The sequence below is a fragment of the Oncorhynchus tshawytscha genome, linkage group LG07 (genome assembly GCF_018296145.1).
Source record: "Oncorhynchus tshawytscha isolate Ot180627B linkage group LG07, Otsh_v2.0, whole genome shotgun sequence".
In the NCBI taxonomy this organism is placed as follows: Eukaryota; Metazoa; Chordata; class Actinopteri; order Salmoniformes; family Salmonidae; genus Oncorhynchus; species Oncorhynchus tshawytscha.
The window spans coordinates 75,111,331-75,139,172 of record NC_056435.1 but is presented as its reverse complement, the minus strand read 5'-3'; the positions used below and the strand labels follow the sequence as shown (position 1 = coordinate 75,139,172).

Sequence of the window (27,842 nt, the reverse complement as noted above, 5' to 3'; positions counted from 1 at the left end):
CGAGAGAGGTGTAGCTCTACTGTATTGACCAGCTTCAGACCAGTTAGAGAGAGGTGCTCTACTGTATTGACCAGCTTCAGACCAGTTAGAGAGAGGTGTAGCTCTACTGTATTGACCAGCTTCAGAACAGTTAGAGAGAGGTGTAGCTCTACTGTATAGACCAGCTTCAGACCATTTTGAGAGAGGTGTAGCTCTACTGTATTGACCAGCTTCAGACCAGGTAGAGAGAGGTGTAGCTCTACTGTATACACCAGCTTCAGACCAGTTAGAGAGAGGTGTAGCTCTACTGTATAGACCAGCTTCAGACCAGTTCGAGAGAGGTGTAGCTCTACAGACCAGCTTCAGACCAGTTCGAGAGAGGTGTAGCTCTACTGTATAGACCAGCTTCAGACCAGTTAGAGAGAGGTGTAGCTCTACTGTATAGACCAGCTTCAGACCAGGTAGACTGTATAGATCAGCTTCAGACCAGTTAGAGAGAGGTGTAGCTCTACTGTATAGACCAGCTTCAGACCAGCTTACTGTATTGACCAGCTTCAGACCAGTTCGAGAGAGGTGTAGCTCTACTGTATTGACCAGCTTCAGACCAGGTAGAGAGAGGTGTAGCTCTACTGTATACACCAGCTTCAGACCAGTTCGAGAGAGGTGTAGCTCTACTGTATTGACCAGCTTCAGACCAGTTAGAGAGAGGTGTAGCTCTACTGTATAGACCAGCTTCAGACCAGTTAGAGAGAGATGTAGCTCTACTGTATTGACCAGCTTCAGACCAGTTAGAGAGATGTGTAGCTCTACTGCATTGACCAGCGTCAGACCAGTTAGAGAGAGGTTTAGCTTCATTGTAAAGGCCACTTTTAAGCTACATTTCACAGTAATTTACATATGTTTACGTGGGCTATTTTTAGCACTTTTTGGGGATGGTTGGTTGTTTTCATTGCTTTACTGGGAAGCTTAGCAGAAGTAGACATGCTCATGTTATTGATGTTAGTGCAAGGTGAGTTGAACTTCCTACTAGGGCACACAGTGCTAACAGTATAACTCTGGTTCATTGGCCCATGATTACTGCATACAATAGCTGTAGTATCACAAGAGGTATTCAGGGCAGTTGAAGGGACATCAATTAGGTTACTTACTCTGTCTTCCAGCACACCTGAGATCATGTATATTTGCTGAAGCATTATGACAACTCTGCGACACAATGGTAGGTATTAACTGAGCTGGGTTTGGGTCATTGATAAGTCATTGTCTCAACACAACCTTATAATGCTGTGAAAGGATCCAGGAGCCCAAATGATTTGGGTGGATCATTTCCTCCTTATAAAACAAGCTTTGTTTCCAGAAGGTATCAGAATTGTCAGTAAATGTTCCACCCACAGAGCTGTAATAGTCTGGGAGCCAGTTATGGAAGTCTGCTGAACCGTTCAACGCCACCATTTAGGGAGGGCAGAGGACAGATATTATGGTCTGTTTGTTGGTATCAAGCAGAGAACCAATCAGTTCTTTGGAATCCATCTTCAGCTGTTCTGAGCTGCCCTTCATAATGTCATTGAATCCCACATTAACTATGATAGACTCAATTTCCTGATGCTGGTTTAAAATGTTAGGGAACAGCTTATTGATGTCCTGTACTTGTGCTCCAGGAACTGAGATATTTCTCACCGTTGAAAAGCCGGAGAAGGGGATAGAGCTGCCTAACCCTCACCTCACACGGAACCTTTAACGGGACCAGGAGAAGCAGATATAGGCCCATTGCTCCCACTGATCTGTTCATCCCACAGCAGGCAGCGCCCGTCAGGTCCAGATAGAGGGAAAGGAGCCAAACTCTAAGCCGCTGCTGGAGTCAGTGTAGTTGGAGTCAGTGTAGTTGGAGTCAGCGTAGTTGGAGTCAGCGTAGTTGGAGTCAGCGTAGTCTTCTTTGCAGTATGCCGCCGCCTTCAGTTTCCACAACTTTGCGTTGATTGGAATAAACCTCTTGTTGTTATTTTTCTACTCCACTACAAAATGGAGGAGGAGAAGCAGATGGAGACGACTTTGTATGTAGGCAAGTTCCAGGTAGCACAGGCCATTCAGATAGGGACAGATGACAAGGTGAGGAAACATCCATCAGGCCCGATCGGCGTTCAGCCATAGGAGAGAGTTCTAATTGGCTTTTTCCCCATAAGTTCACAAATGATTAAAATTAGCTTGCTAAGGATAAATCAAATCAAATCACATTTTATTAGTCACATGCGCCGAAAACAACAAGTGTAGACCTTACAGTGAAATGCTTACTTACAAGCCCTTAACCAACAATACAGTTTAAAAAATAAAAGAATAATAAGAAATAAAAGGAACAAATAATTAAAGAGCAGCAGTAAAATAACAACAGCAAGACTATATTCAGGGGGTACCGGTACTGAGTCAATGTGCAGGGGCTCCGATTAATTGAGGCAATTGAGGTAATATGTACATGTAGGTAGAGTTATTAAAATGACTATGCATAGATAATAACAGAGAGTACCAGTGGCATAAAGGATGGGGCGGGTGGGGTGCAATGCAAATAGTCTAGGTAGCCATTTGATTAGAGGTTCAGGAGTCTTATGGCTTGGGGGTAGAAGCTGTTTTAGAAGCCTCTTGGTCCTAGACTTGGCGCACCGGTTCTGCTTGCCGTGCGGTAGCAGAGAGAACAGTCCATGACTAGGATTTCTGGAGTCTTTGACAATCTTAGGGACTTCCTCTGACACCGCCTGGTATAGAGGTCCTGGATGGCAGCAAGCTTGGCCCCAGTGATGTACTGGGCCGTAGGCACTACCCTCTGTCGTGCCTTGAGGTCAGAGGCTGAGCAGTTGCCATACCAGGCAGTGATGCAACCGGTCAGGATGCTCTCCACGGTGCAGCTGGAGAACCTTTTGAGGATACCAAATCTTTTCTCCTGAGGGGGAATAGGTTTTGTCATGCACTTTTCATGTCTGTCTTGTTGTTCTTGGACCATGTTAGTTTGTTGTTGATTTGGACACCAAGGTACTTGAAGCTCTCAACCTGCTCCACTACAGCCTTGTCGATGAGAATGGGGGCGTGCTCGGTCCTCCTTTTCCTGTAGTCAACAATCATCTAGCCACCTCATTCCTGTAATCCTCAACTAGCAAACAATTGCCGCATTGGATCTCCGGATTGTCAATCATGTCCCGGACAAGAGCGTAATAAACACAGCTTCTACAGCGCTGGAAACGTTCGTTAGCTATTCCAGGCGAAACGGTCTCCATTGAAACCTAGCTAGCTAGTTGGCTAATTGATAGCAGGTGTTGACACAAACACTTATGAACAAAATAGGCTGATGCAACAGGTTGTGGTGCAGGAGTTATCCGAGTTTGTGGCAGGAGTTCGTGGCAGGAAATTACTTGGTGAATGATGCTATGACTCAGTATGTAAAGTTTCACCTCTCTCCACATCTCTCCACTCAATTCCATTCAGCTTCTCTCAGATCCATTCAGCTTCTCTCAGATCCATTCAGCTTCTCTCAGATCCATTCAGCTTCTCTCAGATCCATTCAGCACCTCTCAGATCCATTCAGCTTCTCTCAGATCCATTCAGCTTCTCTCAGATCCATTCAGCTTCTCTCAGATCCATTCAGCGCCTCTCAGATCCATTCAGCTTCTCTCAGATCCATTCAGCTCCGCTCAGCACTTCTCAGCTCCACTCAGTTCCTCTCAGATCCATTCAGCTCCACTCAGCTCCTCTCAGATCCATTCAGCTCCGCTCAGCACTTCTCAGCTCCACTCAGCTCCTCCTCTCAGATCCATTCAGATCCACTCAGCTCCACTCAGATCCGCTCAGATCCCCTCAGCTCCACTCAGCTCCACTCAGCTCCCCTCAGCTCCGCTCAGCTCCACTCAGCTCCACTCAGATCCACTCAGCTCCATTCAGCTCCACTCAGCTCCACTCAGATCCACTCAGATCCACTCAGCTCCATTCAGCTCCACTCAGATCCACTCAGCTCCACTCAGATCCATTCAGCTCCAATTAGCTCCACTCATCTCCACTCAGCTCCACTCAGCTTCACTCAGATCCACTCAGATCCACTCAGCACCTCTCAGCTCCACTCAGCTCCACTCGGCTAAACTCAGCTCCACTCAGCTCCTCTCAGATCCATTTAGCTCCGCACAGCATCTCTCAGTACCTCTCAGCTCCACTCAGCTCCACTCAGCTCCAGTCAGCTAAACTCCGCTACACTCAGCTCCTCTCAGATCCATTCAGCTCCGCTCAGCACCTCTCAGCGCCACTCAGCTAAACTCAGGTTCACTCAGATCCGCTCTGCAGCTATTAGTTCCAGTAATGGGGCCTCTCATTAGATCCTTACAACTAGGGCAGTGTTCCAAATTGCACCATATTCCCTATAGAGTGCACTACTTTCGACCAGGGCCCATAGTAATGCACTAAAGAGGGTATAGGGTGTCTACTGTCAGAACAGGACGTTCATAAATAATAAAAACTTTTCCGATCAGACAGCCAGCTCTTACTTCTTACACCAAAAATGTTGTAATTGTTAATCTCTTAGTGTGAAACAAAAACAGTTCTCCTCAATGTCTTGACTTGATCACAACATTCCAGCCTGCAGCTCCGAGAGAGAGAGAGAGAGAGAGAGAGAGAGAGAGAGAGAGAGAGAGAGAGAGAGAGAGAGAGAGAGAGAGAGAGAGAGAGAGAGAAATAGAACGTCAGAAATCAGTTCAATATAATTGAAGAATCCATAGAATCTAACCGCTTATGGGAAAATTGGAACACACTAAACAAACAACACAAAGTGGAGTTGTATGAAAAAAACAGCTTCCATCTTTTTGCCCCCAATAACTACAGTGGGATATACATAAACAGCAACCTTGGGTTAAATCCTCTGCATTATCATTAACAGCGGACTTCTACATTTCTTTAGTGAAAACAATGTACTACCAAATGAACGTACGGCAGACCAAGTATTCACCCTGCTAATTGACAAACAAACAGAAAACAAAGACAAAGTGCTTTGTTGATTTAAAAGGAAGCTTTTTAAAGGGAAGCTTTGAACCAATAGGGCATGAGGGCTATAAGAAATCGATGCAAAGCGGTGTTGGGGAAAAACATATGATATGATAAAATCCATGTACACAAACAACAAGTGTTTGGTTGCACGTTTCTTCCAGAGGGCCGTAGGGTGAGACAGGGATGCAGTTTGAGCCCCACTCTTCAACATATATATCAACAAATTGGCAAGGTCACTAGAACAGTCTGCAGCACCCGGCCTCACCCTACTAGAATCTGAAGACAAATGTCTATTGTTTGCTGATCTGGTGCTTCTGTCCCCAACCAAGGAGGGCCTACAGCAGCACCTAGATATTCTGCACAGATTCTGTCAGACCTGGGACCTGGCAGTAAATAAGTAAGACAAAAATAATAGTGTTCCAAAAATGGTCCAGTCGCCAGGACCACATATACAAATTCCACCTAGTCACCGTTGCCCTCGAGCACACAACAAACTATACCTACCTCGGCCTTAACATCAGCGCCACAGGTAACTTCCAGAAAGCTGTGATCGATCTGAAAGACAAGGCAAGAAGGGACATCCCAATTAGGATCTGGCTAAAAATACTTGAATAATTTATAGAACCTATTGCCCTTTATGGTTATGAGGTCTGGGGTCCGCTCACCAACCAAGAATTCACAAAATGGGACAAACACCAAATTGAGACTCTGCATGCATAAATCTGCAAAAACATCCTCTGTGTACAACCTAAAACACCAAATAATGCATATCAGAATTAGACCGATACCCGCTAATGAACAACATCCAGAAGAGAGACTAAATTCTACAACCACCTAAAAAGAAGTGATTCCCAAACCTTCCATAACAAAGCCATCACCTACAGAGAGATGAACCTAGAGAAGAGTCCCCTAAGCAAGCTGGTCCTGGGGCTCTGTTCACAAACACAAACACACCCCACAGTGCCCCAGGACAGCAACACAATTACACCCAACCAAATCATGAGAAAACAAAAAGATAATTAAATTACTTGACACATTATAAAGAATTTACCAAAAAACAGAGAAAACTAGAATGCTATTTGGCCCTAAACAGAGAGTACACAGTGGCAGAATACCTGACCACTGTGACTGACCCAAACTTAAGGAAAGCTTTGACTATGTACAGACTCAGTGAGCATAGCCTTGCTATCAAGAAAGGCCGCCGTAGGCAGACATGGCTCTCAAGAGAAGACAGGCTATGTGCTCACTGCCCACAAAATGAGGTGGAAACTGAGCTGCACTTCCTGACCTCCTGCCAAATGTATGACCATATTAGAAACACATATTTCCCTCAGATTACACAGACCCACAAAGAATTCGAAAACAAACCCAATGTTGATAAATACTAGCACTCCATCACAGCAGTAAGATTTGTGACCTGTTGCCAGAAAAGAAGGGCAACCAGTGAAGAACAACACTATTGTAAATACAACCCATCTTTATGTTTATTTATTTTCGTTTCATGCTTGAACTATTTGCACATCTTTAAAAACACTAAAACACAACATAACAAAACATATGAAATGTCTCTTTGTGTAATGTTTACTGATCATTTTTGATTGTTTATTTCACTTTTTAAATGATCTATTTCACTTGCTTTGGTAATGTAAACATATGTTTCACCTGTCAATAAAGCCCTTTGAATTTAATTAAATTGAATGATAGAGACTGTAACGTGAAGTACAGCAAGCAGAGAGGATGTGTCCCTAATGACACCCTATTCATTAAAGTGGCCATGGGGCTCTGGTCAAAAGTAGTGCAGGTATATAGGGAATAGGGTGCCACTTGGGAAGCATTTTACTCTCTACCTCCAACCTCCTCCACCCTCCTACTCGTCGTCCTCCACCTCTCTACCTCCAACCTCCACCATCTTACTCTCCTGCTCCAGCCTCTCTCACTCCTCCTCTCCTCCTCCTTCACCCTCTCTTCCTCCTCTCGCTCTCCGTTCTCCTCCTCTCATCAATCCTCTCTCTCCCCTCCTCTCCGTCTCCATCCTTCTCCTCTCCCTCCTCTTCTCCCTCCTCCACCCTCTCTCCCTCCTCCTCCTCTCCCTCCTTCACTCCTCCATCCTCTCTCCCTCCTTCCTCTCCTCCTTTCCTCCACCGTCTCTCCCTCCTCCTCTCCTCCTCCTCTCCTCCCTCCTCCCTCCACCCTCTCTCCCTCCTCCTCTCCTTCACCCTCTCCTCCACCCTCCTCCTCTTCTCCTCCACCCTCTCTCCCTCCTCCTCTCCTCCACCCTCCTCCCTCCTCCTCTCTCTCCACCCTCCTCCCTCCTCCTCTCTCCCTCCTCCCTCCTCCTCCTCCCTCTCTCCCTCCTCTCCTCCACCCCTCTCCCTCCGTCTCTCCTCCACCTCTCTCCCTCCTCCTCTCCTCCTCCTCACCTCTCCCTCCCTCCTCCTCTTCTCCTCCACCCTCTCTCCCTCCTCCTCCACCCCTCTCCCTCCTCCGCTCCTCCATCCTCTCTCCCTCCTCCTCTTCTCCTCCACCCTCTCTCCCTCCTCCTCCTCCTCCTCCCTCCTCCCGCTCCTCCACACCTCTCTCCCTCCTCTTCTCCTTCACCCTCTCTCCCTCCTCCTCTTCTCCCCCACCCTCTCTCCCTCCTCCTCCTTCCCTCCTCCTCTTCTCCTCCACCCTCTCTCCCTCCTCCTCCTTCACCCTCTCCCTCCTCCTCTCCTCCTTCACCCTCTCTCCCTCCTCCTCCTTCACCCCTTCACCCTCTCTCCCTCCTCCTCTCCTCTTCCCTTCACCCTCTCTCCCTCCTCCTCCTCCTCACCCTCCTCCGCTCCTCCTCCTTCACCCTCTCCCTCCTCCTCTTCTCCTCCACCCTCTCTCCCTCCTCCTCCTCTCCCTCCTCCCTCCTCCTCCACACTCTCTCCCTCCTCTTCTCCTTCCACCCTCTCTCCCTCCTCCTCTTCTCCCCCACCCCCTCTCTCCCTCCTCCTCCTCCTCTCCCTCCTCCTCCTCCACCCTCTCTCCCTCCTCTTCTCCTCCACCCTCCTCCCTCCTCTTCTCCTCCACCCTCTCTCCCTCCTCCGCTCCTCCACCCTCTCTCCCTCCTCCTCTTCTCCCCCACCCTCTCTCCCTCCTCCTCCTCCACCCTCTCTCCCTCCTCCTCCTCCACCCTCTCTCCCTCCTCCTCTTCTCCTTCACCCTCTCTCCCTCCTCCTCTTCTCCTCTCCTCCTCCTCTCTCCTTCACCCTCTCTCCCTCCTCTTCTCCTTCACCCTCTCTCCCTCCTCACCCTCTTCTCCTCCACCCTCTCTCCCTCCTCCTCCTCCTCCCTCCTCCGCTCCTCCACCCTCTCTCCCTCCTCTTCTCCTCCACCGTCTCCCTCCCCCTCCTCTCTCCTCCACCCTCTCTCCCTCCTCCTCTTCTCCTCCTCCACCCTCTCTCTCCTCCTCCTCTTCTCCCCCACCCATGTGTTGTAGATATTCTAGATATACTAATATTTATTTAAAAATAGATTTGCAACAAATTAAATAAAGCTGTTCAATTGGAAGAGGAACCTATTGATATGTACGGTATGGTACATGGGGAACCTAGTCTGAATGCTTTCAATTGAAACTGAATCAGAGAGATGCAGAAGGCTGCCTTAAGCGATGTCATCGTCACTCAGAGAGAAGTTGTTAAGTGCCTTGCTCAGTGGCAGAACAGCAGAATTTTCCACCTTGGGGATTCAAACAAGCAACCTTTTGGGTTACTGTCCCAATGCTCTAACAGCTACATTACTGCCAGGCTACCTGCCACCCCTATGCTAATGATTTGCCTGTGTGTGTTTGTGTAGGCGTACAGTGCCGTACGGTATGTCCAGCTACAGAAGCTCCCAGCGTGTACGTCGCTTCAGTGAGAGGAGGAGGAGGAGGAGGAGGAGGAGGAGGAAGAGGAGGAGGAGGAGGAGGAGGAGGAGGAGGAGGAGGAGGAGGAGGAGGAGGAAGAGGAGGAGGAGGAGGAGGAGGGAAGGAATCACAGCGCTGTGTGTGTGCAGAGCAGACGGACATGGAGTGCAGCAGATTCTGCATTGACAGGTTGGTACACACACACACACACACACACACACACACACACCACACACCACACACCACCACACCACACACCACACACCACACACACACCACACCACACACCACACACACACACACACACACACACACACACACACACACCACACACACACACCACACACACACACACACACACACACACACACACACACACCACACACACACACACACACCACACACCACACACCACACACACACACACACCACACACACACACACACACACCACACACACACACACACACACACACCACAGACAAGTCATGTTTTGATATAATTTCTTATTTCGTATTCCTCTGTGGCTGTAATGAAGAGTTTAGGACTAAGTACTACTCCACTGTACAACAGTATTGATATTCAGATCACACACTCAACCAAGGCCTGTTTCAATGAGGATAGCAGACTTTAGAATGTCGTTTTCCTTTGCCAATTGATTTAACGCATGCACACACACACACATAGACACTTATGTGGCTTTTATCAGATTTAAATGACAGATTTACAAAATTGTCTTCAAACATCAGCTAAAGCTGACAGGTCTAGGTCCTACCACATCAGCTATATATTAGATGGTTTAGGCCCCATCAGGTCAGTGGATTCACATATCCAATGTTACCTTTCAATTTCAGACACTTTTTTTCACATCACACTTGGATATTAACTGATTAGCCAACCTGTGAATGCTTTAGAGACAAGATTAGCTCTTTGATTCTGCTGTCAGTAAGTAGATCTATCTTCTACCCTGTCTTATCTGTCCAACACGACGCCTGCTGAGACATACTGCAGAGGCTTGTTGTGCATTCTCCTCCTTGCCCTGCCTCTGGCAGTTAACTCAACTCAGTCAATGATGTTGGAGGCTATTCTATCCCAGACAACTAGAAACTATTCTATCCCAGCCAGCCAGGACATCTAGAGACTATTCTATCCCAGACAACTAGAGACTATTCTATCCCAGCCCAGAGACATCCCAGACAGCTAGAGACTATTCTATCCCACACATCTAGAGACTATTCTATCCAGGACAGCTAGAGACTATTCTATCCAGGACAGGCTAGACTATTCTATCCCAGCTACTATTCTATCCAGGACAGCTAGAGACTATTCCATCCAGGACACTATTCTATCCCAGACAGCTAGAGACTATTCTATCCCAGACCAGACAGGACAGATAGAGACTATTCTATCCCAGACAGCTAGAGACTATTCTTATCCAGTACAGCTAGAGACTATTCTATCCAGGAGATCAGGAGACTATTCTATCCAGGACAGTTAGAGACTATTCTATCCCAGACAGCTAGAGACTATTCTATCCAGGACAAATAGAGACTATTCTATCCCAGACATCTAGATAATAGAGACTATTCTATCCAGGACAGATAGAGACTATTCTATCCCAGACAGCTAGAGACTATTCTATCCCAGACAGCTAGAGACTGTCCTATCCAGTACAGCTAGAGACTATTCTATCCAGGACATCTAGATAATAGAGACTATTCTATCCAGGACAGATAGAGACTCTTCTATCCCAGACAGCTAGAGACTATTCTATCCCAGACAGCTAGAGACTATTCTATCCCAGACAGCTAGAGACTACTATTCTATCCAGGACATCTAGAGACTATTCTATCCAGGACAGTAGAGACTATTCTTCTATTCCCAGACAGCTAGAGACTATTCTATCCCAGACAGCTAGAGACTATTCTATCCCAGGACAGCTAGATAACGACTATCCTATCCAGGACAGATAGAGACTATTCTATCCCAGACAGCTAGAGACTATTCTATCCCAGACAGCTAGAGACTATTCTATCCAGTACAGCTAGAGACTATTCTATCCAGGGATCTCCAGATCTAGAGACTATTCTATCCAGGACAGTTAGAGACTATTCTATCCAGGACAGCTAGAGACTATTCTATCCAGGACAGGTAGAGACTATTCTATCCCAGACATCTAGATAATAGAGACTATTCTATCCAGGACAGATAGAGACTATTCTATCCCAGACAGCTAGAGACTATTCTATCCCAGACAGCTAGAGACTGTCCTATCCAGTACAGCTAGAGACTATTCTATCCAGGACATCTAGATAATAGAGACTATTCTATCCAGGACAGATAGAAACTCTTCTATCCCAGACAGCTAGAGACTATTCTCCCAGACAGCTAGAGACTATCCTTCCAGTACAGCTAGAGACTATTCCCAGGACAGCTAGGATTCTATCCCAGACAGCTAGAGACTATTCACCAGGAAGCTAGGATTCCATCCAGGAAACTATTCATCCAGGTCCTGTCCAGGTCTACTATTCTATCCAGGACTAGACACATCTTCCCAGGACAGCTAGTACATCCTATCCCAACTAGAGACTACCTATCTAGGACAGCTAGAGACTATTCTACAGAACTCCAGACTGATACCTGCTATCCAGGAACTCTAGAGACTATTCTAATCTACAGGAACTACAGTTCAACTACAGACTGATACCTGTTACTAGTCACCTGAACAGGAGAAACAATGTCCTGTGTCTACCTGCCCTAACACACTTGAGTACCTGATACATGCTACAGCAACAACTCCAGACTGATACCTGCTACAACTACAGTTCAACTACAGACTGATCTACAGTTCAACTACACACTGATACCTGCTACAGCAACAACTACAGACTGATACCTGATACAGCAACAACTACACACTGATACCTGCTACAGCAACAACTACAGACTGATACCTTCTATGGCAACAACTACAGTTCAACTACAGACTGATGCCTGCTACAGCAACAACTACAGTTCAACTACAGACTGTTACCTGCTACAGCAACAACTACAGACTGATACCTGCTACAGCAACAACTACAGACTGATACCTGTTACAGCAACAACTACAGAGTTCAACTACAGACTGATACCTGCTGCAGCAACAACTACAGACTGATACCTGCTAAGGCAACAACTACAGTTCAACTACAGACTGATACTGTTACAGCAACAACTACAGACTGAAACCAGACTATCAGCAACAAACATACTTTAAACTACAGACTATCAGTCAACAGGAACACATACTGTTACCTGCTACAGAAACAACTACAGTTCAACTACAAATTGATACCTGCTTCAGCAACAACTACAGACTGATACCTGCTACAGCAACAACAAAGTTCAACTACAGACTGATACCTGCTTTCAGCAACAACTACAGACTGATACCTGCTTTCAGCAACAACTCCAGACTGATACCTGCTACAGCAACAACTACAGTTCAACTACAGACTGATACCTGCTACAGTTCAACTACAGACTGATACCTGCTACAACAACAACTACAGACTGATACCCTGTTACAGCAACAACTACAGACTGATACCTGTTACAGCAACAACTACAGTTCAACTACAAATTGATACCTGCTTCAGCAACAACTACAGACTGATACCTGATACAGCAACAACACAGTTCAACTACAGACTGATACCTGTTACAGCAACAACTACAGACTGATACCTGCTTTCAGCAACAACTACAGACTGGTACCTGCTACAGCATCAACTACAGACTGATACATGATACAGCAACAACTACAGACTGATATCTGCTTTCAGCAACAACCACAGTTAAACTACAGACTATCAGTCAAAGGAACAACATAACTACAGACTGATACCTGCTACAGCATCAACTACATACTGATACATGATACAGCAACAACTACAGACTGAGACCTGCTACAGCAACAACTACAGACTGAAACCTGCTACAGCATCAACTACAGACTGATACATGATACAGCAACAACTACAGTTCAACTACAGACTGAAACCTGCTACAGCATCAACTACAGACAGATACATGATACAGCAACAACTACAGACTGATACCTGATACATCAAAACCTACAGTTCAACTACAGACTGAGACCTGCTACAGCAACAACTACAGTTCAACTACAGACTGAAACCTGCTACAGCAACAACTAAAGACTGATACATGATACAGCAACAACTACAGACTGATACCTGATACATCAACAACTACAGTTCAACTACAGACTGATACCTGCTACAGCAACAACTACAGACTGATACATGATACAGCAACAACTACAGACTGATACCTGCTACAGCAACAACTAAAGACTGATACCTGCTACAGCAACAACTACAGTTCAACTACAGACTGAAACCTGCTACAGCAACAACTACAGACTGATACCTGCTACAGCAACAACTACAGTTCAACTACAGACTGAAACCCGCTACAGCAACAACTACAGACTGATACCTGTTACAGCAACAACTACAGACTGATACCTGCTACAACAACAACTACAGTTCAACTACAGACTGATACTTGCTACAGCAACAACTACAGACTGATACCTGTTACAGCAACAACTACAGTTCAACTACAAATTGATACCTGCTTCAGCAACAACTACAGACTGATACCTGATACAGCAACAACACAGTTCAACTACAGACTGATACCTGATACAGCAACAACTACAGACTGATGTCTGCTTTCAGCAACAACTACAGTTCAACTACAGACTATCAGTCAAAGGAAAAACATAACTACAGACTGATACCTGCTACAGCATCAACTACAGACTGATTCCTGATACAGCAACAACTACAGTTCAACTGCAGACTGATACCCTGTTACAGCAACAACTACAGACTGATACCTGCTTTCAGCAACAACTACAGACTGATACCTGTTACAGCAACAACTACAGTTCAACTACAAATTGATACCTGCTTCAGCAACAACTACAGACTGATACCTGATACAGCAACAACAAAGTTCAACTACAGACTGATACCTGATACAGCAAGGAACAACATATCTACAGAGAGACAACTGGAAACCCTTGGCTTTTTAATGATATGTGGCGGAACAGTGTACATACATTTCTTCTGATATATTAGATTTTTCATATAGCACCTGTTGCTGGACTGAATGCCTTGTTATGCAGCTGATGATATCTTCTAGAGGAATTGCATACCTCCAGAAAGAAACCTGAAAAACAAAACTTCCTCCCAAGATGTCTAATATATAGCAGACCAGCATATATATTTCCACAGATATATGTGGTAGTGAGCATTTCCTGTAACCGACCTATAGCCAGCGGACGTAATGACAACTACTACTTTAATGTAATGACAACTACTACTTTTTTTTTGTCCACAACCCCAACAAGCTGACCTGAAGGAGGACTGGTTAGCTGTAAGGGAGAGACATCTAGGACTTAAAGGTCATTTGTCTGGCCTGCATAATCAGGAATGTCAGATCCAGGGAAGAACTCTGGCATTGGAGCTGAAAGACCTATACACAGAATGTTCATCTGAGTGGATGGACTGCAACCTCAGAGGTTTTACCAGGATACATAAGCACAAATACTTTGTTCCTCTGTTTCCTTTACTCCTCTTGGTGTAGATCTGTGCTCCTCTACTACTCCTGGTGTGGCTCTGTGCTCCTCTACTACTCCTGGTGTGGCTCTGTGCTCCTCTACTACTCCTGGTGTGGCTCTGTGCTCCTCTACTACTCCTGGTGTGGCTCTGTGCTCCTCTACTACTCCTGGTGTAGATCTGTGCTCCTTTACTACTCGTGGTGTAGATCTGTGCTCCTCTACTACTCCTGGTGTGGCTCTGTGCTCCTCTACTACTCCTGGTGTGGCTCTGTGCTCCTCTACTAATCCTGGTGTGGCTCTGTGCTCCTTTACTACTCCTGATGTAGATCTGTGCTCCTCTACTACTCCTGGTGTGGCTCTGTGCTCCTCTACTTCTCCTGGTGTAGATCTGTGCTCCTCTACTACTCCTGGTGTAGATCTGTGCTCCTCTATGACTCCTGGTGTAGATCTGTGCTCCTCTACTACTCCTGGTGTGGCTCTGTGCTCCTCTACTACTCCTGGTGTGGCTCTGTGCTCCTCTACTACTCCTGGTGTGGCTCTGTGCTCCTCTACTACTCCTGGTGTAGATCTGTGATCCTCTATGACTCCTGGTGTGGCTCTGTGATCCTCTACGACTCCTGGTGTGGATCTGTGATCCTCTACGACTCCTGGTGTGGATCTGTGCTCCATCACTCCACATCTTTTCAGACTGCTAGCTAATTTTTGTTGCTTACACAAATCATATAGAATGTGTTAGCTTCTGTTAGCTAACAATCACAAACTGTTCGCCTGGTTGAACGCACCCCTGGTGTTGATCTGTGCTCCTCTACTACTCCTGGTGTTGATCTGTGCTCATCCAGAGATACAGTGAGACTGGCTAACCACTAATGACTAGCCGCTGCGTTGGACGTGGCTTTATAAACAGACTTGAAATGGAGGGATGGTGTCCATTAATATAAAGTTGATATTTTCTTCCTGTAGAACGAATACCAGAACTACATGCTGTGACCTGTAATTATGGATGCTATACGTATTCAATAGAAACCATATTATGTACCTATTGTATCTATTGTATTCCAACACATGTCTTAACGAATAATGTCTCAAGTTATGAATGCCAGGACTTTACAAAATTAATTTCCATGTTTAAAAATGTACTAGTTATGTTCACTCAGTCAACTCACCAAAGCCACGTTTAGTTTAAACCAGATTACTGTTCACTAGGCAAAATTCTGGTAATTTTCCCCAAATCCTGGTTGGAATCCCTAATCAGGCAGGAATAATCAGGTCATTCAGAATCCACTTACCAGAATTTTGGGGAAAAAATTGTAATTTTGGCAAAGTTACTGGAACTTTTGGAAAATTATTGGAATTTTGAAAACCTAACCAGGACCATGGATCCCCTCAGAAACTCCCATGGATCCCCTCAGAAACTCTAACCAGGACCATGGGTCTCCTCAGAAACTCTAACCAGGACCATGGATCCCTTCAGAAACCCTAACCAGGACCATGGATCTCCTCTAACCAGGACCATGGGTCTCCTCAAAACCCTAACCAGGACCATGGATCCCCTCAGTAACCAGGACCATGGATCCCCAGAAACCCTAACCAGGACCATGGATCCCCTAACCAGGACCAATCCCCTAACCAGGACCATGGATCCCCCAGAAACCCTAACCAGAATGGATCCCCTTAGAAAACCTAACCAGGACCATGGATCCCCTTAGAAAACCTAACCAGGACCATGGATCCCTTCAGAAACCCTAACCAGGACCATGGATCCCCTCAGAAACCCTAACCAGGACCATGGATCCCCTCAGAAACCCTAACCAGGACCAATCCCCTTAGAAAACCTAACCAGGACCATGGATCCTTAGAAAACCTAACCAGGACCATGGATCCCCTCAGAAACCCTAACCAGGACCATGGATCCCTTCAGAAACCCTAACCAGGACTACCCTCAGAGTCGTCCATTTATTTCACTCTGATAACAGGAAATAACGTATTCCACGCCAGGCTTCGTTAGTGCTGATATTATTATTGTTACAGATGCTGTCAAATATATTAGCACCCTTGCACTTTACAATGGAGCAGAATGTTCCGTTTCTTATTTTCAAAACTGGTTGAATTACTATTTATACCCTGTAGTCTCCTGCTACTTACCACAGGTGAGAAACATTACATTTAACCAGAATGACTGCCTCCAACCAAATTAATTTATATAATTTAGTTCAGGTCATTTTTTTAACTTTTAATTGAAAAATCTCCATTTCATTTTTGATCATAGATAAATCAAACAATGCATGTATAAACACCAAAAGTTATTTTCAAGTTCAACTTGTTTTAGAAGAAATTGTCAATCATGCAAGGGTGAATATTTGACTGTATCACATCTATAAGACACGGTGTATATCTTGAGAGATTGATCCTACTAAAGCTCGGGTTGACTGCGGAAACTTCTAGTTCCCTTAAAAACTCATATTTAACTTTGAGACTAAGCTACAGGAGGTACTGAAATACCTTGTGTGAGTTTATATACTGTGTATAGTATAGTATTGATACGCTGCTGTAATCTGTGTAACTTGCATGTTTGCGTTACTAACATGGGCTGTGTCCCAAATGACATCTGACCAGGGCCCGTAGTTCTCCGGTCAACATTACGGCACTACACAGGCACTCGGATATCATTTGGGACACAAGCCATAGACATATTAGCTTGTTATAATTGTATAGATTATGTAACATCTATACGGGAGATAAATACCATGTTCAACCAGACTATGAGACATAGTCAGCTTTTCAACTACCAGCTAAAAAAGCATTCTAGATTGTCTTTGAAACATCCAACAGCTACCTTCAAAGATACACGTACAAGGAAACACTGAATCAGCTTGAATATTTCAGATAGGTTGTAGCTTCCATAAATGTAATTGCCTGCATCATTTCCAATCCCCCATATATATATTTTTTTTTGGTAAATGTATATATAAAATATATATATATTTTTTAAAATATATTTTCCTTTGTTATTTTCCCCTAACCCGACCACCACCCTGCCTAATTGAAGTTAACTAGTGGACAACAACACTTAGGCTTCTACTTCCAGCTTATACAGCACATTCAGAAAGTATTCAGGCCCCTTGACTTTTCCACATTTTGTTACGTTACAGCCTTATTTTATTTTAATTGTTTAAACGGAGCAAAGTAAAGAGAGATTGTTGATGAAAACCTGCTCCAGAGAGCTCAGGATCTCAGACTGGGGCAAAGGTTCACCTTCCAACAGGACAACGACCCTAAGCACACAGCCAAAACAATGCAGGAGTGGCTTCGAGACAAGTCTTTGAATGTCCTTGAATGGCCCAGCCAGAGCCATGAACCGAATCGAACATCTCTGGAAAGACCTGAAAATAAATGTTCAGCGACACTCCCCATCCAACCTGACAGTGCTTGAGAGGATCTGCAGAAAAGAATGGGAGAAACTCCCCAAATACAGGTGTGCCAAGCTTGTAGCGTCATACCCAAGAAGACTCAAGGCTGTAATCTCTGCCAAAGGTGCTTCAACAAATTACTGAGTAAAGGGTCTGAATATTTCTGTAAATGTTATATTTCCGTTTTTATTTGTAGTAAATTTGCAAACATTTAAAAAAAAAAAAAAAATTTGCTATGTCATTATGGGGTATTGTGATGTCATTATCGGGTATTGTGATGTCATTATGTGGTATTGTGATGTCATTATCGGGTATTGTGTGTGAATTGATGAGGGAGAAAAAATAAATGTAATCCATTGTAGAATGTCTGAAACGTAACAAAATGTGTAAAAAGTCAAGGGGTCTGAATACTTTCCGAATGCCTTGTACATACTACAGTATATACATTTTACAGACGCAGTATATTTTATTTAGTTATCTTTTGTTTGTTTTTAGTCCCATCCTTCAGCTACCCTCAACCCCTAACCCCTATCTCTGAAGACCATCCAGTTTCTATTTGCCATTTATTTTTCAACTGTGCTGTTTCACAAAAGTTCTGAACATATATACAGCACCCAGAATTACAAATGACATCTGTATGTGAATCAAATAAAGAGTTTGATTATTTACTCATGTTTTCATTTCTTAATAATAATTTAATAATAATTATTATTTGCTAATTTGTTACAGTATAGTGAGACGGACAGGAATCAGCAGTAGCTACAGAACAAAAAACGAACCAGAACTTAGAGAAAACACAACAACCACAGCAGTTCGTTCTATAGCCAAATCATTTCTTAAGACACCTGGGAACAATTTTGAGAGCCCTCAACTTCTGGCTGAAATTTAATCAAGTTAAATATCTTTGAGCTTATCCAATATTTGCTCTCTGTTTCAATAAGATTGGGAACTATATAGGCTACCGTCTGCCACAGAAGGGGTAGAATTCATCTAGTCCTTAAAGCATCTGGATTGTTGTTGTCTTGGAATGTACCCTCAATATGCCCTTCTAGCACAAAGCCAAGGAACGGCAGATATCATGGTTAAAAATCTATCCCTTTGTAAATGAATTGTCTAACATTATAAGTTTCTATGCTTGCAAATAGTCCACGTTTGCAGGTCTGCAAATAGTCCACGTTTGTAGGATGTGAATAGTCCAAGTTTGTAGGATGTGAATAGTCCATGTTTGTATCGCTGAATCGTCCTGATATGTAGGACTGTATTTTCTATGTTTGTTGTTTCCTTGGGACTGAGATGTTTACCCCCTATGAATTTACCTATGACTGAAAGGATGCAGCGTGACAAAAGAGCAGGTGATCTTAATGTTTTGTACACTCAGAGTATTTTGGACTTTTCGGTTATTTTCAGGCTGAAAGGTCTCCCGGTGTCGGTTGGAAAGCAGACTGAACCAGGTTTTCCTCAAGAATTGTGCCTGTGCTCTATTCTCTATTCTCTCTTTTTATCCACAATGAAAATAAGCTGTTAAGCTTTAGGGTGTTATACTTGAAGATGTTATTTTTATAGTTTAGGAAGGATGCCTGTATCTTTGTAGTGACTAGGTGTATTGATACACCATCCAAAGTGTAATTAATAACTTCACCAAGCTCAAAAGGATATTCAATGTCTGCTTTTTCTGTATTTTTACCTATCTACCAATAGGAGCCCTTCTTTGCGAGGCAATGGAAAACCTCCCTGGTCTTTGTGGTTGAATCTGTGTTTATACGTTCACTGCTCGACTGAGGGACCGTACAGATAATTGTATGTGTGGGGTACATAGATGACGTAGTCATTCAAAAACCACTATTATTGCACAGAGTGAGTCCATGCAACTTATTGTGTGACTTGTTAAGCACATTTTTACTCCTGAACTTATTTAGGCTTGCGATAACAACGGATTTGAATGCTTATTGACTCAAGACATTTCAGCTTTTCATTTTTTATTAATTTGTAAAGATTTACCCCAGAGGTGTACATCAGAGGTTCCCCAACTTTTTTCACCAGGGCCCCCATTTCACATAATTGTTTCAAATAATTATTTATTGAGATATATGATTTTGTTTCATTTGAGGGACCTAGGGAAAAGCTAATTTCCTGTACGTAGTTTAACTCAATAAATATTTTAGGTAGGCTATTTTATGATAATAATAATAGTAATAATGATTTTTATTTTAAAATAATGATAATATTAATTGATAATAATCATAATGGATAAGGAAAATAAAGTCTAGAACTGATTTCCCCAAAATGTTATTCCTCTACAAAATATGTTTTATATTATTATTTATATGAACCCTCAATTGTATTATACATATTATTTATTACAGAAAGTGATTTGATCAGTTGATAGTCAATTCTAGACTTTATTTTACTTATCCATTATTATTATGAATTAATATTATCATTAATTTTTTAAAATCATTATTATTATTATTATCATAAAATAGCCTACCTAAAAATGTGCTTAATAAGTCACATAATAAGTTGCATGGACTCACTCTGTGTGCAATAATATTGTTTAACATGATTTTTGAATGACTACCTCATCTCTGTACCCAACACAGTGAACGTATAAACACAGATTCAACCACAGATTCAACCACAAAGACCAGGGAGGTTTTCTCTGGGCAACAACATGAGGATCCTCTCTCGCTCTCAAATCAAATCAATTCAATTCAAAGGGCTTTATCGGCATGGGTAATATATGTTATCATTGTCAAAACAAGTGAAATATAATAATACAAAACTGAAAAAAAAATTTTTTTACAGTAAACATTACATTACACCCAAAAGTTCAAAGGAATAGAGACATTTCAAACGGAATGTTTATATACAGTGTTGTAACGATGTGCAAATAGCTAAAGTACAAAAGGGAAAATAAATAAACATAAATTGTCACGTTCTTTCAAAATCGAACCCAGAAGCAGACCAGGACAAGGAGAGTAGGAAGAAGGTGAGTATTTATTTACAAGTGAATGTGAATGGGTAGATATATCCAGGTGGCGTAGCGGGCAGCGGTGGTGAGTTGATGGGAGTAAATAGGTGGATCCAATGGGGAAGCGGAATCCTCCGACGACCAGGCGGGAATGGGGTAAATGATCCGGGTGAGTAACTGAAGACAGAACAAACGGAGGTAAGTTTAAGGCAAGCAATACGTAAAACAAAACAAAACAAATTCTATCCAACTTGAGGCTGATACTATGGCACAACATACTGTTCATGGCTAACGATCCGGCAGGGAATGGATGTCAGGTCCGGGCTTATGAAGAGGAGAGATGATGATCAGGACCAGGTGTGCAGATAGCTGATGGGATACAGGTGCGGGTAATCAGAACTCCCAACTGGCTACATTGCCCGGCAACCAGACAGGGTGCGTTCCAGGACGCCGGAAAAACACTCCAGGACAGAACACAGGCAAAAAACAGACTCAGGAAACGGGATTCGTGACAGTACCCCCCCCCCCTCCGACGAACGCCACCGGGCGGACTACCCGGAGCGCCAGGGTGGAGGCGGTAAAAGTCACGAAGCAGGTCATCGTCAAGGATCTGACGCCGAGGAATCCAACTCCTCTCCTCAGGACCATATCCTTCCCAATCCACTAAATACTGGAACCCTCGACCCCGCCGTCTGGAGTCCATGATGCGGCGCACCGTGTAGACAGGACCACCTCCGATCTTCCGAGGAGGAGGAGGACGAGGCAACAGAGGACTGAGGAGAACCGGCTTGAGGCAGGAGACATGAAAGGTGGGATGTACTCTTAGTGTAGCAGGCAACTTGAGTCGGACCACAACAGGATGAATGATCTTCTCCACTACAAACGGACCAATGAACTTCGGTGACAGTTTCCTCAACTCAGTCCGTAGAGGAAGATCCCGTGTAGCCAACCAAACCCTATCTCTGACGGTATAAGCGGGGGCAGGAATACGGCGACGATTCGCCTGGATCTGATACCGGTCAGAAACCTTAAGGAGGGCCTTCCTGGCCCGATGCCAGGTGTGGTGGCAACGACGAATGTGGGTCTGGACAGAAGGAACCGAGAGATCCCGCTCCTGAGAAGGAAACAAGGGAGGTTGGTAACCGTACAGGCACTGGAAGGGAGACATCCCAGTGGCAGATGAAGGGAGAGTATTATGAGCATACTCGACCCAGGGTAATTGAGAGGACCAAGAGGTGGGATCAGAGGAAACAAGACAGCGCAGCGTGGACTCCATCTTCTGGTTGGCTCTCTCCGCCTGACCATTAGATTGGGGGTGAAATCCAGATGTGAGACTGACTGTAGCTCCAATGGTCAAACAGAAGGATTTCCAGACAGCAGAGGTAAACTGAGGACCACGGTCAGAAACAATGTCACAGGGCAACCCGTGGATCCTGAACACCTCCCTAACCAGGATCTCGGACATCTCAGTGGCAGAAGGCAGCTTGGAGAGGGGAACAAAGTGGGCAAACTTGCTGAATCTATCCACAATGGTCAGAATAACCGTGTTACCAACAGAAGCAGAAGAGGGGAACCCCGTGACAAAATCCAGGGCCAGATGCGACCAAGGTCGCCGGGGAATAGGTAGGGGGTGAAGAAGCCCAGAGCTGGCCCGATTGGTACTCTTATTCTGCGCACAAACAGGACAAGCGGCAACAAACCTCCGGGTATCTTCTCCCATGGCAGGCCACCAAAATCGTCTGCGCAGTGGCGCCATAGTCCGAGCAACACCAGGGTGACAAGCTATCTTGCTGGCGTGGGACCACTGAAGGACAGCAGAACGAATCGACTCAGGCACAAACAACCGACCGGGTGGACCGTTATCGGGCCCGGGCTGTGTCCGAAGAGCCGCCATCACCTCCTACTCAATCCTCCATGTAACGGCTCCCACGACAACGTTCTGGGGAAGAATCGTCTCAGTCTTGGCCCCACTCTCCTCCGTCTTGGAGAACATCCGGGACAGGGCGTCCGCCTTCCCGTTCTTCGACCCAGGTCGGAACGTCAGGGACAAATTGAAGCGTCCAAAAAACAAAGCCCACCGGGCCTGACGGGAGTTGAGACGTTTAGCCGATTGCACGTAAGCCAGATTCATGTGGTCAGTCCAGACCACAAACGGTTGCTCCGCTCCCTCCAACCAGTGACGCCAATCCTCCAAGGCAAGCTTCACAGCGAGAAGCTCCCGGTTACCCACATCGTAGTTTCTTTCAGCTGGAGAAAGACGACAAGAGTAGAAGGTGCAGGGATGGAGTTTACCGTCAGTGGAGCTACGCTGGGACAGGATGGCGCCCACCCCCACATCAGACGCATCCACCTCCACAACGAACTGATGGGAAGTGTCAGGTTGAGAGAGAATCGGGGCGTTGGTGAATCGGCTCTTCAAATCTAGAAATGCTCGGTCTGCCTCAGGAGACCAACAGAACTTTCTGGTGCAAGACGTCAGTACAGTTAAAGGGGCGGCCACTCAGCTGTAATCACGGATAAACCTCCGCAAAAAATTTGCAAACCCCAGGAATCTCTGGAGCTGTAATCTCGTACCGGGCTGGACCCAATCCCGAACCGCCCGAACCTTCTCTTGGTCCATCTTGACCTCTCCCCTGGAGATGATGTACCCGAGGAAGGACGTCGTGTGGGCGTGAAAATCGCACTTCTCAGCCTTCACAAACAGACGGTTCTCCAATAACTGCTGCAGGACCTGCTTGACATGCTGAACGTGGCTAGAAAGCTCCTTCGAGAAGATGAGGATATCATCCAGGTAAATGAACACAAAAATACCAATCATATCTCTCAGAACGTCATTCACCATGCTTTGGAACACAGCAGGAGCGTTGGTCAGTCCAAATGGCATCACCTGGTACTCGAAATGTCCCATCGGAGTATTGAACCCAGTCAACCACTCGTCCCCCTCTTTGATCCGAACCAAATGATAAGCATTACGTAAATCAAGCTTCGTAAAAACCGTAGCACCCTGTAAAGAATCGAAAGCCGAGCTCATCAAGGGCAGGGGTACTTGTTCTTGACCGTAATATCATTCAAACCCCGATAATCAATACACGGTCGAAGAGAGCCATCCTTCTTGCTCACAAAAAAAAAATCCTGCTCCCAGAGGTGATGACGAGGGCCGAACGAGACCTGTAGCTAGAGACTCCTTGATGTAGGTCTCCAAGGCCTCACGTTCAGGTTGAGAGATACTGTATAACCGTCCCTTGGGAAAGGCGGATCCAGGAAACAGATTAATCGCACAGTCATAAGGTCGGTGGGGAGGAAGGGACAGAGCCTTCTGTGTACTGAATACTTCACCCAACTCGTGATATGTTTCTGGAACCAGGGACAAATCAGGAGGAGCAGAGTCACTGACCTGACTGGAAACGGCAGGAGAACAGGCAGTCCGAAGGCAGTTAGCATGACAATCAATGCTCCAACTAGTTACCTTACCTGTCACCCAATCAAACGAGGGATTGTGTTCCTTCAGCCAGGGGTAACCAAGAACCAGAGGAACATGGGGTGAGGACAGAATGAAGAAGGAGATAAACTCTGAATGATTCCCCGACAACAACATCTTAACCGGTTCAGTCCTCATAGTGATCCGTGCCAGACTACTGCCGTTCAGAGTGGTTGCTTCAATGGCTTCCGGCAATTGCTCCTTGGAAAGCCCCAGCTGTTCCACCAAGTCGGCATCAATAAAGCTGCCATCGGCACCTGAATCGATAAAAGCGTTCATCTCTAAGCTCTGATCCTTATTTCATAAGGGTCGCAGGAAAACGGGGTCTGACAGGATTCTTGAGAGGTTGAAACTGGCTCGCTAAAATTCCTCCCAAAACTAGCGAGCCGGGCAGTTTAACGGGCGCTGTGGACAAGCTGAGATGTAATGTCCCGAGCTACCACAGTAGAGACAGCTGTTGTCTACCTGTTATCTACCCGAATAGATAAAGTGACCAAGCTGTCTAGGTCACTAGGCTCTGGATAGGATATCAGCTCGTCCTGAGTTGCTCCGACAACCCGTGGTAAAAAGCCACTTGTAGTGACTCCCCAACTGGCTACATTGCCCGGCAACCAGACAGGGTGCGTTCCAGGACGCCGGAAAAAACACTCCAGGACAGAACACAGGCAAAAAACAGACTCAGGAAACGGGATTCGTGACATAAATATTGGTTGTATTTACAATGGTGTTTGTTCTTCACTGGTTGACTTTTTCTTGTGGCAACAGGCCACAAATCTTGCTACTGTGATGGCACACTGTGCTATTTCACCCAGTAGATATGGGAGTTTATCAAAATTGGGGTCTGTGGGAAATATGTGTCTCTAATATGGTCATACATTTGGCAGGAGGTCAGGAAGTGTAGCTCAGTTTCCACCTCATTTTGTGGGCTGTGAGCACATAGCCTGTCATCTCTTGAGAGCCAGGTCTGCCTACGGCAGCCTCTCTCAATAGCAAGGCTATGCTCACTGAGTCTGTACATAGTCAAAGCTTTCCTTAATTTTGGGTCAGTCACAGTGGTCAGGTAACCTGCTCAGTGTTTTGGTAAATTATTTCCAATGTGTCCAATGGGTCAAGTAATTATTTTTTCAGATTTCTCATGATTTAGTTGGGTGTAATTGTGTTGCTGTCCTGGGGGTCTGTGGTGTCTGTTTGTGTTTGTGAACAGAGCCCCAGGACCAGCTTGCTTAGACTCTTCTCTTGGTTCATCCCTCACTATGTGATTGGTTTGTTATGGAAGGTTTGGGAATCGCTTCCTTTTAGGTGGTTGTAGAATTTATCGTCTCTTTTCTAGATTTTGATCATTAGCGGGTATCGGCCTAATTCTGCTCTGCATTATTTGGTGTTCTACGTTGTACACAGAGGATTTTTTTGCAGAATTCTGCATGCAGAGTCTCAATTTGGTGTTTGTCCCATTTATTGAATTCTTGGGTTGGTGAGCGGACCCCAGACCTCACAACCATAAAGGGCAATGGGCTCTATAACTGACTCTCTATAACTAGTCAAATCTTAATTGGTATGTCGAATTTATGTTCCTTTTGATGGCATAGAATGCCCTTCTTGCCTTGTCTCTCAGATCGTTCACATCTTTCTGGAAGTTACCTGTGGTGCTGATATTTAGGCCGAGGTATGTATCGTTTTTTGTGTGATCCTGGGCAACGGTGTCTAGATGGAATTTGTATTTGTGGTCCTGGCGACTGGACCTTTTTTGGAACACAATTATTTTTGTCATACTGAGATTTACTGTCATGGCCCAGGTCTGACAGAATCTGTGCAGAAGACAGTAGACAGTAGACATCAGGAAACAGTAGACTGTAACGCGGTTCTTCCTGGAAAGGAGAGGCGGACCAATACGCAGCGTGGTTGAAGTTCATGGTTTTTTAATAAGAAAAACTATACATGAACAAACTACAAAACAATAAATGTGAAAACCCGAAACCAGTCCCGTGTGGTACAAACACTGACACAGGAGACAATCACCCACAAAACCCAACACCAAACAGGCTACCTAAATATGGTTCCCAATCAGAGACAATGACTAACACCTGCCTCTGATTGAGAACCATATCAGGCCAAACACAGAAACAGACAAACTAGACACACAACATAGAATGCCCACTCAGATCACACCCTGACCAAACAAAACATAGAAACATACAAAGCAAACTATGGTCAGGGTGTGACAGTACCCCCCCCCGGCCGCAAAACCTGAACCTATTGGGGAGGGTCTGGGTGGGCATCTGTCCGCGGTGGCGGCTCTGGTGCTGGACGTGGCCCCCACTTCACCATAGTCTTAGTCCGCCACATTGTCCGCTTCCGTGGCCTCCTAACCACGGCGACCCTTCTAAATGACCCCACTGGACTGAGGGGAAACTCGGGACAGAGGGCCAGCTCCGTACTGGCTGACGACTCTGGCTGAATGGCGGTTCTGGCAGAACCTGGCTGACTGGCAGCTCTGGCAGATCCTGGCTGAATGGCGGCTCTGGCTGCTCCATGCTGACTGGCGGCTCTGGCTGCTCCATGCAGACTGTCAGCCCTGGCTGCTCCATGCAGACTGGCAGCTCTGGCTGCTCCATGCAGACTGGCAGCTCTGGCTGCTCCATGCAGACTGGCAGCTCTGGCTGCTCCATGCAGACTGGCGGCTCTGGCAGCTCCTTGCAGACTGGCAGCTCTGGCAGCTCCTTGCAGACTGGCAGCTTCGTCCTCTAGCTCATTCATTTTGTCCTGTAGCTGTAGCTCTCTCTTTTATCTTCCTCTGAAATTTTACCGCTTGTTTAAAGAATGGCGGATTTGTGTGTCATTTTAGATTGGTGTAACAATCGTGAATTGTAAAAATAAATGAATACAAATATGAATCAAGATAGGTCCCATGAAACATTGGCCTTGGTGTTGATGATAGCTCCTAGCATATACAGTGTTTCAGTTATGCCTCTCAGTGGTTGAACAGGAGGAGGGTGAGCAGGTTTATGCCTCTCAGTGGTTGAACAGGAGGAGGGTGAGCAGGTTTATGCCTCTCAGTGGTTGAACAGGAGGAGGGTGAGCAGGTTTATGCCTCAGTGGTTGAACAGGAGGAGGGTGAGCAGGTTTATGCCTCTCAGTGGTTGAACAGGAGGAGGATGAGCAGGTTTATGCCTCAGTGGTTGAACAGGAGGAGGGTGAGCAGGTTTATGCCTCTCAGTGGTAGAACAAGAGGGTGAGCAGGTCTATTCCTCTCAGTGGTTGAACAGGATTGAATGTTATTTCTGGATCTCCCCAACAATCCGTTACCTCTCAAGCTTTTCAGGTAGGCCTCCGTGCTTCATAGGTTAATGTAGAATAAATTGGTTTCCCTCTTGTGTCTTCGTGGTTAAAACCCTGCTGGTTTTGGCAGTAGGATGCACTTTATCAACAGAATATCACAGATTGCAAATCTGTTACATGAGTTAAGCAGAGCTCTTCTTTGTAGATTGAAAA

At 45.3% G+C, this 27,842-nt stretch overlaps 1 protein-coding gene across 1 annotated transcript in view; it reads left to right on the top strand.

The window, feature by feature from the left end:
• The window catches only part of LOC121846743, a 58,076-nt gene extending 43,005 nt beyond the window's left edge, over nucleotides 1–15,071 (top strand). The window contains exons 3-5 of the mRNA XM_042323739.1: nucleotides 8,809–8,889; nucleotides 14,524–14,669; nucleotides 14,884–15,071. Of these exons, the coding sequence (XP_042179673.1) occupies nucleotides 8,809–8,889; nucleotides 14,524–14,669; nucleotides 14,884–15,071 (415 nt within the window). The remainder of the gene's footprint in view (nucleotides 1–8,808; nucleotides 8,890–14,523; nucleotides 14,670–14,883) is intronic.
• Nucleotides 15,072–27,842: the final 12,771 nt, after the last annotated feature.